General features: G+C 58.9%; 1 protein-coding gene across 1 annotated transcript in view; it reads right to left on the bottom strand.

The window, feature by feature from the left end:
* PRDM15 (PR/SET domain 15) overlaps positions 1-14,462 on the bottom strand; it is an 89,384-nt gene that overhangs the window by 35,582 nt on the left and 39,340 nt on the right. The window contains exons 12-19 of the mRNA XM_034653833.1: positions 12,730-12,897; positions 10,551-10,645; positions 8,088-8,219; positions 6,400-6,534; positions 5,664-5,827; positions 4,719-4,798; positions 4,189-4,308; positions 3,734-3,874 (exon numbers count right to left, since the gene is read on the bottom strand). Coding sequence (XP_034509724.1) covers positions 3,734-3,874; positions 4,189-4,308; positions 4,719-4,798; positions 5,664-5,827; positions 6,400-6,534; positions 8,088-8,219; positions 10,551-10,645; positions 12,730-12,897 — 1,035 coding nt within the window. The remainder of the gene's footprint in view (positions 1-3,733; positions 3,875-4,188; positions 4,309-4,718; positions 4,799-5,663; positions 5,828-6,399; positions 6,535-8,087; positions 8,220-10,550; positions 10,646-12,729; positions 12,898-14,462) is intronic.

Below are 14,462 nucleotides of genomic sequence, written 5' to 3'. Positions count from 1 at the left end.
CCCACACACGCCCCCTCCATGGCGCCTGCACCCCAACACCCCCACAGTGCCACATCCCACACCCCCTACGATGTCTGCATCCAGGACACTCCACAATGCCTGCACCCCGATACGCCCAGGATACCTGCATCCAGGACCCCCCATGGTGACCGTACCCCCCCCCGACCTCCCGCAGTACCTGCATCTAGGACCCCTTATGGTGCCTGCACCCTAATATCCCCAGTGTCCATGATCCAGACCTACAGCAGTGCCTGTCCCTCTACCCTGGGCCAGGACACCCCCCACAGTGCCTGCACCCCCACCCCACACCTAGACCACCCCCCACAGTATGTACCCCTCCCCACCCAGTGCCTCAACCCCCCACAGGTGCCGTGACCCGGGCCCTTGGGCAGGCACAGGTCTCAGTGGGTGTAGAACAAGAGAAGTGGGGGTCAGGGCGTGGGGGTGAATCTCCTAGAGGACCCCCTCCACCAGTGGCAAGATGGGCACTTATGCCCTCAGAGGCCCTTAGAGATTACTGTCCATATCTAGACAGCTCACCTTATCAGGGGCCTGCCCAGACCTGAGGGTCAGTGCTCAGTACAACGGGGCAAATCAGAGCACTGTGACACAGCTGAGTCATCTCTGAGGGGGCGTTAGCCTGCCTGAGTTGCTGGGGCGCTAGGCGGTGTGAACACAGAGACTAGAAATCAGTCCTCCGGAAGTCAGATGCTCTATGGTGCAGACGCGGACCTTCAACCCGCCTTTAGTTAAACGTACCTATGCTAAAGAAGATGAAATAAACTATGACCTCACTAACTGGGCCAGTCGAGAAGGGATGACCTTGGTATAGACTGTGAGTCAGCGGTAGGGGGTCCCAGTACAGGGGCAGGAGTCAGTGGCACGGTGGGGGGGGGTGCCGGTACAGGGGCGGGAGTCAGCGGCGGGGGTCCTGGCACAAGGTGTGAATTAGGTAGGCAGCACTGCGGGGGCAGGGCTGGTGGGCCCGCAGTGTGGGCGAGGGCGCTGCAGAGCAGGTGGGCGGTGGCTTGCACGCACAAAGCCGACTGCGTCCAATCCTGCAGGACGCACGCTGAACCAGCCGAGAGGCCGTGGACAGCTCGCTGAGCACCACCCAGAAAGTGGCCTGGAGGGGCTACGGAATGGGGCAGGCGCAGACTATTCCTCGCACAGCCCTCGGTAAGGGCAGCAAAAGAACTGCTGTGCCTGAAGAGTCCCATCCTGGTGACTGTGGTGGGTCTCAGCCAGCTCTGGCCTCTACTGAACCCAAGCCTGGCCAAACTCCGGCCTGCAGGAACCCACACCTGGCTGAACTGGGCCTGCATGAACCATGGGCCTGACTGAAACAGGCCTACTTGACCCCAGGCCTGGCCGAACCCAGCCTGCAGGAACCCCAGGCCTGGCCGAACTCTGCCTGCAGGAACCCCAGGCCCGGGTATGCTGTGAGAAGAGAACAGGCACAGCTGAGCCAGCAGAGGGAGCAGAAGTCTCTGAAATGACCGTCCACTAGAACCAGCTTCCAAGGCGACAGGATGGGAAGACACAGGTAGGCCCAGTGCTGACTTCAGAAAAGCGTTTTCCCCTTAAAAATTTATTTCTAATTTTTTGATCATCAAAATCCCACACACTCAGGGAAAAGCTACCGGTGACAAGAAGTTAGCCCTGAGGGTGGCCCTCTGCAGCGCTGCCAGGTCACACAGGCACCCGGGGACCCTGCTGAGCGTGCTGGGTCACGCAGAACGGCCCCTCCACGGTGCAGTCAGCTTGGTCTGTGCTGCCATGATATTCGCCTCGACATCTGGCCCGGCCGGGACAAAGCCACCATCACGCTGCTCTCAGCAGTTAAGTACCAGTCCCAGCTGGTGTCTGTCCATTAACAGGCACCGGCCACGCCAGTGCCCGCCACGGGACCAGCTCTGCTCCAGGTGCCAGAGGCTGGGCTGTGCACCAAGCCAGGCCCCAGCTACACAGGGAAAGGGCCAAACGGAGGCCAGGCGCCACGTGGGAAGGGAGGGAGAGAAGTAGAATGAAGCAGGGACGGGAAAAGAAGGAATGGAAGTGACGCAAAAGCGAGCTCATCCTGTGGGACGGAGGGGGTCCCCTCAGAGCACGCATCTAAACAGTGATCTGGAAGAAGTGTGGGAGGGGCCGGGAGCTACTTGGGGGAACAGCATTCCTGGTGGAGGGAACAGCCAGTGCAAGGGCCCTGAGGCCAACGGAAAGAGTCGCTCAGTGTTTCAAGCTGTTCTCTGTCACAAAGAGTGCTACACTATGTTTAAGCTGCAATTAGATCTTTGCACCAAAAATAAACAAGATACATTTCCAACTGCAGCTAACAGCGCCCCACAGCCCGACCCAACTGTACCAGTTTATGCTCCCACCCAAAGACGACCAGTGTGTGCCGGCCTCCTTCCCGTCGCCAGCACCGGCTGCCCCCAGGCTGTCCCCGGCACGGCGGCATCTTGGCTCTGGTCTTGATGGGTTCGTGGCAGAGTAGATGAATGGAAGAGAACCAATGCCTGTTGTCTTGCCCCAGTCCTGCACCTCTCTCCCACACGCATCTAAAATGAACTTGATTCCCCCTCACCAAATAACGCATGCTCATAAAAAGAAAATGCACAGAAGGAAAGACAACAGAGTTCACCTCCCCATTCTGACACCCCCATCACAGCCCGCGTTGGTGACAAACCATGCTTCTCTTTCCATTTTAAAAAAGATCTGCCAACATTTTTGAAATAAACATGACTTCCACCCCGTGGAAATTTTAAGCCTCTCTCTGTTGGGACTTGGATTCACTCTGCATCACATTTACAACTTACTCTGCACCAGCTGCTGGTTTTTTAAATTAGTAGAATTCCCAAATCTGGAACGGGGCTGGCCCTCTTTACATCTTTAAATGCCTGGTTGCTTTCTTCATGCAGGCCACACAGCTGCCTCCGCAAGGCCCGTCCCAAGTACTTCGCGGCATGCCAAGTGGTTCTGAACAAGGTATTTTCCTGCGATTCCTGACTCCTCCCCTCTCTGCTCACCGAAACTGCTGCTGGGGCCAGGACTCACGTCACTCCTAACAGTCTCTCCCCTGAATAAATCCCAGTCAGGTCTAGGATTTTTAGGAAACAAACGTGAAATAACAGTATGCAAGAATGTTTCCTGCAACACTGTTTATAATGAAAGCAGACTATACACAAAAAAAGCCCTCACTATAGAAGTAAAAGGGTCTGGAATCTGCAGGATAGAACCCTATCACAGTTCTGAGAGTGAAATTAAGTCAGCTTTACCTATTCTGACATGAAAACTCTCTAAGGTGAATTTCCAAGTAAATAAAAAGCAAAGTATGGAAAAAACAGATAATCACAAGCATTTGCTTGTATGTGGTAATGACTATAATCTGAAAGCAAAACGACCATACCAATGATTTAGAGTGTGTGAAATAACGTGTTAGCCCAAGTACTAACACCAGCACTTGTGAAAGCATTCAGAATTCATGGAAGAAATCACAAAACTTAATACTAAACACACCTCTAATACGACCAGGTACATAACATTGTAAGACGTGGCTCTGACCTCAGTGCCCACTCTGAGTTTAAATGGAAATGGCTTAAAAATTTACCACGTAGTAGGATGACTTTTTCCCCCTCATTTTACTGACAGATGTGAGATATCTTGTTAAGAAGTTTATTATTATTCAACTAAGTTCACCTGATTAAACTGAAGGTCACAGTCATCACTGGTCACAATAAACCGCTGTTTAACACGTAGCTGGTTCCAGTCAGCAGGCGGTGAGAGCTGGGGATGTTGCACATGCACGCAGACACACAGCGGTTCTTAGACTCATCTGGTGCCGCAGACAACCCTTGGCTGGGCTGCTTCCGCACTTTAAAAATGATTTATTTGTGCCTTGAACTCATGTTCTCTGCCCTGCAGACCACCCTATTTGTCCTCTAACTTCTCACTGAAACACTGTCCTCGCATCCTGTCCTTCTGTGACACAAACGAGTCAAGTCTGGGCTCCCCAGATCCGAGGTGCTGGCTGTGATCGCAGGTGACAGCCCATGCCCGTCTGGCCCCACGCTCCCATATGTAACTTTCCCTTGCCGCACAGCCCCGGGCCCCCAGCCTCGCCCCACGCACCCCCCCAACCCCTGCACCCTCCCAGCTCTGTGCCTGCCCGGCCCCACATCCCCATACCTTTCCCACACTCAGCACACAGGTACTCCCGGATGTTGTCGTGCACGCGCATGTGCTCCTTCAGCATGTCCTTCCGGGCGAAGGACTTCCCACACTGCTCACAGGCGTGGCTCTTCACACCTGAACGACAAGTGCATCAGACTGTCAACCCGCGGACCCGCACCCGTGGTCACCGCGCGGGGTCAACGTGGGGACCTGCACCCGTGGTCACGGCGTGGGGTCAATGCGCGGACCTGCATCCATGGTCACCGCACAAGGGCAGTGACAGAGAAGCGTGGTGGCGGGAGCATAGCATGCCGCAGCCGGTGCTCCCTCGGCCTCCAGGGAAGCTTACTGTGGGCTCCTTGGCAGTGGGAAAGTCCCCCAGGACCCGGGGCCATGGGTCGGGGGCCGTGCTGGGGACGGGAGCGGTGGCAAGGGCCCAAGGACGGGAGAAGCCAGAGAAAGGCATGGAGGAGGCGCGTGTGAGTGCGGGAGCAGGGAGCACGGGGACACCCCGGTCCCGTCCCGATCCCGTGGCAGGGCGCTACCTGTGTGGATGAGTTTGTGCCGCTCCAAGTTCCCGATGCTGTTGAAGATGCGGCCGCAGATCTCGCACGGGTGGATGTACCTGCAAGCGGACGGGAGCTCAGGGCGGGCCTGGCAGCAGCAGGGTGCACACTCCCCGACCCCTTCCTCAGCAAAGGGGAGGCAAAAAAGAGGCTACATGGAGGGCAAGAGACACGAGGATTTTAACCTCCAAGAGGGCTGAACTGTGCCCCTCAAAATCCATAGGCCAGAGCCCTGACGCTCAGTACCTCAACTCTGACCGCATTTGGAAACAGGGTCTTTACAGAGGTCGTTACGTGAGACACAAGGTCATCAGGGTGGGCAGGGTAGTAGGACGGGTATCTTTACAAAGAAGAGAAATTAGGACACAGATGGGCATGGATGGAAAACCACGTGAGGTCACGGGGAAGGCAGGGTCTACCCGCCAAGGACGGAGGCCCAGAACAGCTGCTCCCTCCAAGGACCCAGCCCCACCCACCCCTAAGTCTGGGACCTCCGGCCTCCAGGACTGAGACAGTACACGTCACTGTTGGGGCTGCCCAGTGGCCCCGTGTCAGGCAGCCTGAGCCGGCTACTCCAGCCTCTACATGGGACGGCCCCTTGCTCACGCCCGAACCTAGTGCCGACTGCGGGCTACAGCAGATGCGGGGCTGGCGTCCCGGGAACCTGCTTACGGTGGGGAAAAGGGGTTTCTGCGGGTTCTGCAGGCAGGCTGAGAATCACAGTTACTCTGTGATGCGGCCGACTTGTGCTGTGAGGCCAGGGGGGTGAGGGAGACGGGGCCGACAATGAACAGGATGAACGAGGCGGGCATGCTTCCCTCAGGACCCGGCCCCGGGGCTCCCCGAGGAGACGGACTCGCCCGTCAGAGCACCTGCCTCCCTGCAGGCACCGTGCCCCCCCCCCACCCCGGGAGGCCTCCTCACTTCTGCACGTTGGGGTCCGGCAGGTTCTCGCGGTGGATGACCATGTGCGCGTGGTAGGTGGCCTTCAGGGCGAAGCGCCGGTGGCAGATGCTGCAGCCGTAGCCTTTCTCCTTGTGCACCTCCATGATGTGCTTCAGGTACTCCTTCCCCCGGCCGAAGGTGAGCTGCCGACGGGCACGCGTTCACGCCACCACCCGGCCTCCCATCCTCCCATGGGGGACGGCCCCGCCGAGCGCCGAGGCGCCCCGGCCGCACGAAAAGGGATGCCTCTAAAGTGCAGAGTGGGGGCGAGAGCAGGAGGTGGACGCCAGCTGACCTGCCCTCCGGACCAGCCCACCCCTGGGCCCTCTCTGGCTCCGCCCCACCTGACCTCCGCTCTCTCACCCACCCTGATGGGGGCCCGGCCAGGGGCCGTGACGGGCACACAGCTGCCACCACTCATGCATGACACGGAACCCAGGCTGGACAGAGCGCGAGCTCCCTGTTCCCGAGCAGTGAAGCCTAATGCGGGGACCAGCGCTCACCCAGCAAGAAGCTGTGGCAAACGTGCAGCACGGCCCTCAGCCACGGGTCCCCCCGCGGGTCAGCCACTCGGCCGCCTGCAGGCCGGTCCCCAGTCAGAGACTGTGGTCCCGTGAAGAGAACCCCCCACCCCCACCCGCGGAGCCGCGGGTGCGGGCCGGCCCCCCAGGCCTCCCTCTGCAGGACGATGGCCGGGGTGGGAGGCGGCAGGTACCTGGCACCGCTTGCAGCTGTACTTGTGAGGCTCCGAGTCCGCGCTCGTGTCTGAGTTGTCGTCGTTCTCTTCTGAGGAGATGCCGATCTTGCCGATAAACTCCTCCCTCTGGTGGTCGTCCATCAGTGCGATGTCCTGCAGCACAGGGTCGCAGAAGCGAAGACGCGTTAGTCGCGCCCCAGCAGGAACGGGACTGCCGCACACGGAGAAGGCAGCGCCTCTCCGCCAAACGAAGTCCCACCCGGGGCCTGCTTGCTGCCTCGCCTGGGGTTCCCTGGGCCCCTGCACGCACCCCATGTCCCGGCGGGAAGCCCGCCAGGCTCCTGCCCGCATTCACACACTTCTGCCCGGCCTGGGGCTGGTGTGCTCCGAGGGGTGAGGGCGGGGGGCAGCCAAGCCTACCAGGCCTCTGCCTGCATCCCTGGGTTCAAGCCTGGCCCGGGACTGCCTGGACTGGGGAACGCTAGGGTCCCCCACCGCTATGGTGGTGCCTGCCCCGTGGGATGGGATCGGTCGTCTCTGAGGCCTCTTTCCATGTGACCTGGCAAGGGTCACCCTAAAGTTCCGTTCACTGCTCTGAAAAAGACTGTGAGAAACACTCCGCTAGTCACATCACAGGCTAGAGAGGCCCAGATGAGCAGCTGAGAGGGGGCCATGCAGCGGGTCAGCGGCCAGCGCGGAGCGGAGGAGGCCTTGCCTCGGAGTTACCCCCCACCCCCGATGGCTGCAGCAGACCTGTGGTCCGCCCTCCTCGACACTGCCCGCTTCCCAGCAGAGGCCGCCAGGGTCACGCACACCGCTGGCCAAGTTTCATTTTTAAACAAAACTTAGGATTCTCAGAAAAGTGGATGGGTTTCCTTCGGAAAGTTTGCTATCCTGTCTCTTCCCTGTCCCTCCTGAAGCAGAGGGCAGGTCTTCACAAGGGCCTACTGCTCTGTTTCTTACTCAAGTCCCCCTGTTTTCCATCAGCAGAGAAATAGCAGCACACTCCGGAGGAACGCTGCCCGAGGACGAGCACCTGAGGGGCGCCAAGCCTCCACGGGTGCTCACACCAGCCAGGCCTTTCGCCTCCGCTGGGTCTAATTTAATCCTCAGGAAACTGTCCTTCCATGGCAGGTCTCAGGGCCCCCATTTCTGAGGCTCAGGTGGGGGTGGCCTGAGGTCTAAGTTCCCCCAACCCTGGCCGAGGCTCCCAGACACTCTTGGGCCCTTCCTCCTTTGTCCACATGCCTCAGCCCCTGCACTGGGGGGGCCTCCCACCCTCCTGCCTTTGATTCCCACCTGCCCAGTGAACTCCAACCCACACCCGGGGCCGGAACCGCCAGGGAATGGTCACTGCGCCAGGGGCGGGCGTGCATCTCCAGGGCGCGTGCTCGCCATCTTTATCTGGCCTTGGTACCACCTAGGATCTCCTCCTTTGCTCCATGGATCGGCCCTTCTGCCCTTAAGGGTGACCCCGAATCCTCACTGCCCCCGGCTCCCACCACCTCCTCACGGTCCTCACCAGGAAGCACCCAGAAGGGGGGAACTGTAAGGTGAGCCCTGCCGCTGGGGCCCAAGATGCCACAGAGGGTCATGGAAGCCCATCCGAAGAGAGGCCAAGCGGACAAGCATTTTAGGGTGCTGAGCACAAGGGCCTGCCATGCTGCCACGCGAGCTCCCCAGGCAAGGGCGGCGCGGGGTGGCACCTTGAAGTGGACGTGGATGTGGTCCCTGAGCACGTCCACGCGGAAGAACTTGCGGCCGCAGATCTCACAGGTGTACTTCTTGTCGCCGTGGGTCAGCAGGTGTTTGTTCATGTTGCTTCTGCAGGAGAACACCTGTGGGCAGAGGGGCAGGACTGACACACTGGAACCAGGCAGGGATGCACCGGACACCGCCCGGTGCCCACCTCGGGGCCGAGTCACCGGTGAATGTGAGCAAACGAGCGTCTAAATACGAGCCTACATGTTATTCCAGAACCAACTGTCCTCTCATCTTTACTACCAGTGGGACCCGGCTCCATTTTATTTGCTTGCTTTAATATTTCCCTAGGACGGGGACTTTCAAGAAGCCAGTGAATCACAGAAAGGGCCGTGATCTTCTGGAAGTTGGTACCAGAGGAGAGTGCCACCGTCAGTCTGGGCACCGGGCTTCAGGCACAATTCATGCCAACTCCCCCATCTCACTGTTTCTGGTCTAGTGTGATGGGCATGGAGGCTCATGCGCAGCCCCCTACTCGTCCGCTGGGGCCGGGCTAGGATGCTGTGGCCCCGTGCCCTCTGGCGAAGAGCTCCAGGGCCGGGACAGCAGCCAATGCCACCTGCAGGCCCCCCCTGGTCTGAGAGCATCCGTCTGGAGTCCCAAGGGCCACATAACCCAGACAGCAGGTCTCCTCTAGCTTGTCCGACCCCACGCGCTCCAGGAGAACACAAGAGATGAATGAAGGGAAACGATTCACGAGGAATGGGAGGCTAGCGTTTTCATGGGACATCTCTTTTCCAGATTTTCAGGGGACTTGGGGCCAACCACCCTGTGACCACAGCTCTGGGATGCTGGGTGGGAAGCAGACTGGAGAGGTAGGGAAGGCAGGACTCCTGGGGAGGGGAGAGGCAGCAGGTGTCAGCCAACATCCTTGTCTTCTCAAGGCAGACAGGGTTAAAGACAAGAGTCACTGGAAGCAGCCAAAAATTCACTGTTAGAAACATTCTAGCTCTTCCGCTTTGGGTCTAGACCATCTATGCAAATGCAATGAATTTTCACTGAATAAAACTGAATGTCAGTCACAGAGCTAGCTGGTTTCACGAACATGATCTCCCAAAGGAATCAAAGGGACTCGGTGCCCAGGATCCCCCAGAGCCAGTGATCAGTGGGCAGGTTGACCAGGACACACGGACATGGGCACAGGCTCTGCCCTAGCGGAGAGCAGGCAGGGTGAGCAGGACATACGGACATGGGCTCTGTCCAGGTGGAGAGCAGGCAGGGTGAGCAGAGCAGGAGGTCCGCCCCTGCCCCGTGCACGGCTGGGCCTGGCTGCCAGGGCTCCTGAGAATATTCCCCCACACCGCTCCCCTCCCTCTAGCCTTGCCGGCCCCCAAACCCACAGCTCCAGGGCAGAGGCCCAACATGGGGCTCACAGGTCCTTCCATCCTGCAGACCTGTTTGCTTTGTGGTTTGAAAGGAGTCAGGAAATTTCACACAGAAACACAGATTTCCATTTTCTCTCTTGAGAAGGTCAAAAGATGCGGTAATGGCACTTGTACCGTGTGCCTGCAGGCTGGGCCTCGTCCTGGCTGGCCACCTGCTGGCGGCCTTCGCTTCTCTAGTGTGCAGACCAGGGGTGCACCCTGGCTTCATCCCCAGCGCCCTGTGCTCTTGGGGGCTGTGTGCCGCTGAGAGTCAGCAAGACCGCCAGGATGCCGGCTGGTGGTCACACACCGCCCCCTTGTGGCAGCACAGAGTCACGTGGGAGCCCCAGGGACCGCTCTGCATACGCGAGGGACAGGAGTTCTAGTCCTGGGGACACGGATGATCTTTGCTAACCCCTGAGTCGTGGGATGTGAGGCATTCTGAGGAACAGGCAGCCACACTTCCATCCAGATCAAGGCGCTCGCCCACAAAGAACGGCACCATTTCACGTGCAACCTGATGTGCCCCGGATGGCAGTGCCAGGACGGGGTCCCCGGCACAATGCTGACAGATGCCCGCACTGCCGGATGTGGCCCCAGATGGCCTGCCTCAGAGGCACCTGCCCGTAAGGGTGCTGTCCTGCCTGGGCGGGTCAGTGCTCTCTCTCACAGAAGTGCAGAGCCCAGCTCTGATGGGGCAGAGGGAAGGCCCCGGGACTCCCCACGTCCTCGGTGCCCTGCACTCTTGTCCTCTACCACAAGGACATGTGTCAGGGGCGCTAAGGAGAGGGCGAGCACCGGGAGAGGCTCGGGGGGAGCACGGTGGCAAGGGGAAGACCAGCAGTGGAGAAGTCACTTCTCAGCTCGTTCACGGGAGACGCATCTCAACGGCACGAGACAACAATGACAGGTGTACGACACGAGTGCACGAGGCACTCACGATGACCCATGTCTGTGTTTTCTCCCCCGGTACTCCATGGGTAGAGCTCTGAGCGTCAGCTGCAGGGCAGGGTGGGGCCCCTGGTTCGGAGCACGGCACGTTACCTTGCCACACACGGGGCATCCCGAGGGCTCCTTCTTATAGCGGACCAGGTTCTCGCCACCGGTGTCCAGGTCTTCCCTCTTCACCCGCCGCACTCCTGGAATGCCCGCCCCCCAAGCGAGAGAGTGAATACACAGGCGCACCCCTGCGCCGGGCCGGGCACCTGCCACTCAGCCAGCGTGGCTGCCTGGACAGCGGGGGCAGGGCCGGTGGCACCAATGAGTGGGTGAGCGGCACCCCCAGCACAGGACGCAGCCGTGGGGACCACTGCTCCTACGGGCTCCAGGGAAAGAGCTGGCTGGCATGCCCACAGGCAACAGCGACACAGTTCATGCATCCGAAATGTGTGAAAATACAAGGGCAGCGGGGGTTTGGGGTTTGACGGTACAGATAAGCTACATTGAGCTAATGCTGAAGAAGGGAGTTTCCTGAAACCCAAGGGCTCGAGGCAAAGGTAGGATTCTTAAAGATGACATGTTTTGCTAAAAAGATAGCAATATTCATCCTTGCAAATTTAATCGGTCAATCAGGATCAGGGAGAAAAGCCAAATGACAATGAACTCCTTATGGTTTTAAGACCTAACTGTTCATAACTGGGATCAAATCGGATTTTTAGAAGATTGCATGAGACAGGGAATCTTTCACTAAAAGAGAGAAATTCACTCAGTCTCTTTCCACACCGCTGACCCGTTCTGGAACATTCCCGCATCCCACAGAGTGAATGCAGAGCCCAGCCAACGGGATGTGAAAATACATCATTCCCCAAAGTCTCCTGGTGGCATAAAGTGCTCCAGAGCTGAAGCAGTGGTTGAGACTATGCTCCAGTGTAAAGGGAAAAACCACGAGACACGTTAGTTCATTCCCGCAGAAAATAATTTGACTCGCGTGTCGGCTATAAAACATGGTAAAATCAAGTTGTAAAATGCAGCCCAGATGCCTGTCAGGAGACACTGACTCAAGCAGGACCGTCGGCAGCTGGCACTTAGGGCTTGGGGCTCTACGAGCAGGGGCTGGCTCAGCCATCCACCAGCCTATGGGGGAAACTGAGGCACAGTGGTTTGCCCAGGGCCATCCAGGCACCAAGTGGCCAGCAAGTGTGGCTGGAGAGGCCCAAGCGAACCACCCAATGGGTCACAGAGAAAAACAGTGGTGGATTTCCTGAAGCCACATGAACAACAGCCAGGCAGAGAAGTGGGGGCAAAACTTAAATAGGCTGGGACTCGTCTTACTTTGAAAAGGCATGACAGTACCTATACACACACATTTGTGTGCGACAGTTACACTTTACACACAACTTTGCTTTCTTTTTCAACAAGCACGTACTTTATTTGTAATTCTTTATCAAATGATTCTTTTCAAACTTTTATAAAAAGGTGCTCTGGTCAGTAAGTGCTGCTTATGGAGGGCTGGTCCGCAAGGGAGAAGAGGCTTTTAGGGGAATAATCAGGATGATCACAACAAAAATGCCAATTTAAACAGGGTCTGTCTGAGCTGGTCCTTTAAGAAAGGCTGGGCGGGGGCACTCAACACACACCTGGCAACCCAGGTGCCTTCCCACTCGGAGCTCCTGTCTGTCCCGCATGGCCATGCCCCCATTTCCATCCTACTTCACCCCTCATCATGCTGCACCCCCATACCACCCCGCTGCTGAGCCCACAGACCCCCGCCTTCCTCCTTGCAGCTGGCTTCCTGTCAGTCCCCCACATGGATGGAAGTTTCCAGCACCCCTGCTGCAGACGGCATGGGCCACCCGGGGCCCGCAGACAGCATGAGGAATTACGTAAGGCCTCGCCCACAGGTCTGCCCAGAACATTCTGCTCCATGCACGAGGCTGAAAGTATACCCCAGACCCAATTTCATACGCTGTTTTTTTCCCTTTCTGTCATATCAAAAGCATTTTCTCAAGATAGTAAAAGACTCTGAGAACAATGCTCTCGGGGACGGCACAGCATTCAATCCTATAGAGAGTCCTGTTTCCTTAACTCTTCCCCACCGTGGAACATTCAGGATGTCTCCAAGTGTTCCCGCTAAGACACCATTAAGCCCCGCCGGTACCTCTCCATGCCCGAGCCGAACTCCACGGTCGGTGGCAGCGCCAACTGCCCCCCAAGAGGCGGGGCAGACGCCTGCACCGCCCCCGTCCCCGCTCGGCGGGCTGGCGCCCAGGGCGGCGGCGCTCACCTTCCAGATGCCTCCTCTGGTGGTCGAGCATGACGTCCTTGCGGTAGAACATTTTGTTGCAGACCTCACAAGCAAACTTCTTGTCCCCGTGCTTCTTCTTGTGCTTGGAAAGGTTACTGTTGGTGGAGAAGAATCTGAAACACATCTCACATTGGAACGTCTTGTCATCTGTCCAGAGAGCAAGCAGACACACGGCGACTTTTAGGTAAACGACACTGAAGACGGGATCGGCATCCTGGCCGTGGGGACGGCGACGAGGCCCGGGGGGAAGGCCGAGAGGCAGGGGAGCCGCAGGGCCCAGGGACGGCACCGCCACGCCGCGGCCGCCCTCGGCCAAGCACCGGACCACGCAGCACGGCGCGCGAGGGGCCCGAGCCCGCTGGTCCTCGCCGAGGGACACAAACACCGCTCCTCTCCTGGCCCGGCCAGGCCACACTCAGCGCCCCCTGCCTCGCCCCTGCACCCCACGCCTCCCACGGCATCTGGGGCTGACTCTCTGAAAGGAGANCGGCCAGGCCACACTCAGCGCCCCCTGCCTCGCCCCTGCACCCCACGCCTCCCACGGCATCTGGGGCTGACTCTCTGAAAGGAGACGGGCCTGAACTACCACCGGTCTGGGCCCTCACCCTGCACCTAGACTGACCGCAGCCCTGACCCCTGGTCTCAGAGGAAACTGTGTCACTCCCCTGACCCCGGGCTCCACCCACCTGCCACCTGTCCCTTCTCTGCCACCTGTCCTGGCCCACACGCACAAATGCCCAAGTTCTCCCACTGTTCACAGAACTGTCTTCTTCCAGGTCCCTCTGTAATAGGCCCATTCCCCACACTCTCACACACACATCACACTCTGACAAACACCCCACACTCACACCCCCCACTCTCACATACACCCCACACTCACACCCCCCACTCACACACACATCCCCACACTCACAGCCCCCCCACTCACACACACACCCACACTCACACACCCCACACTCACACCCCCCACTCTCACACACCCCCCACCCACCCACCCCCCCCCCACCCCCCCCCCCCCCACACCCCCCCCCCCCACACCCCCCCCCCCCCCACCCACCCCCACACCCACACACACCCCCACACTCACAACCCCCACTCTCACACACACCCCACACTCACACCCCACACTCTAGCACACACCCCACACTCACACCCCACACTCTCACACACACCCCCCACTCACACACACACCCACACTCACACACACCCCCACACTCACACACATCCCCACACTCACAGCCTACCCCACTCACACACTCTCCACTCACACCCCACACTCCCACTCACACCCCACACTCTCACACACACCCCACACTCACACCCCACACTCTCACACACACCCCACACTCACACACACCCCCACACTCACAGCCCCCCCACTCACACACACCCCACTCTCACACACACCCCATATTGACACTCCACACTCACACCCCCACTCTCACACACATCCCCACACTCACAGCACCCCCACTCACACACATCCCCACACTCACAGCACCCCCACTCACACACATCCCCATACTCACACCCCACACTCTCACACACACCCCACACTCACACCCCACACTCTCACACACACCCCACACTCACACCCCCCACCCACACACACCCCCACACTCACAGTCCCCCCAACCACACACACATCACACTCAGAGCCCCCCCACTCTCAACACCCCCACACTCACAGCCCCCCCACTCTCACACACACC

Source organism: Ailuropoda melanoleuca, chromosome 1 (genome assembly GCF_002007445.2).
Source record: "Ailuropoda melanoleuca isolate Jingjing chromosome 1, ASM200744v2, whole genome shotgun sequence".
Classification (NCBI taxonomy): domain Eukaryota; kingdom Metazoa; phylum Chordata; class Mammalia; order Carnivora; family Ursidae; genus Ailuropoda; species Ailuropoda melanoleuca.
This window is presented reverse-complemented; position numbering and strand designations above follow the sequence as displayed.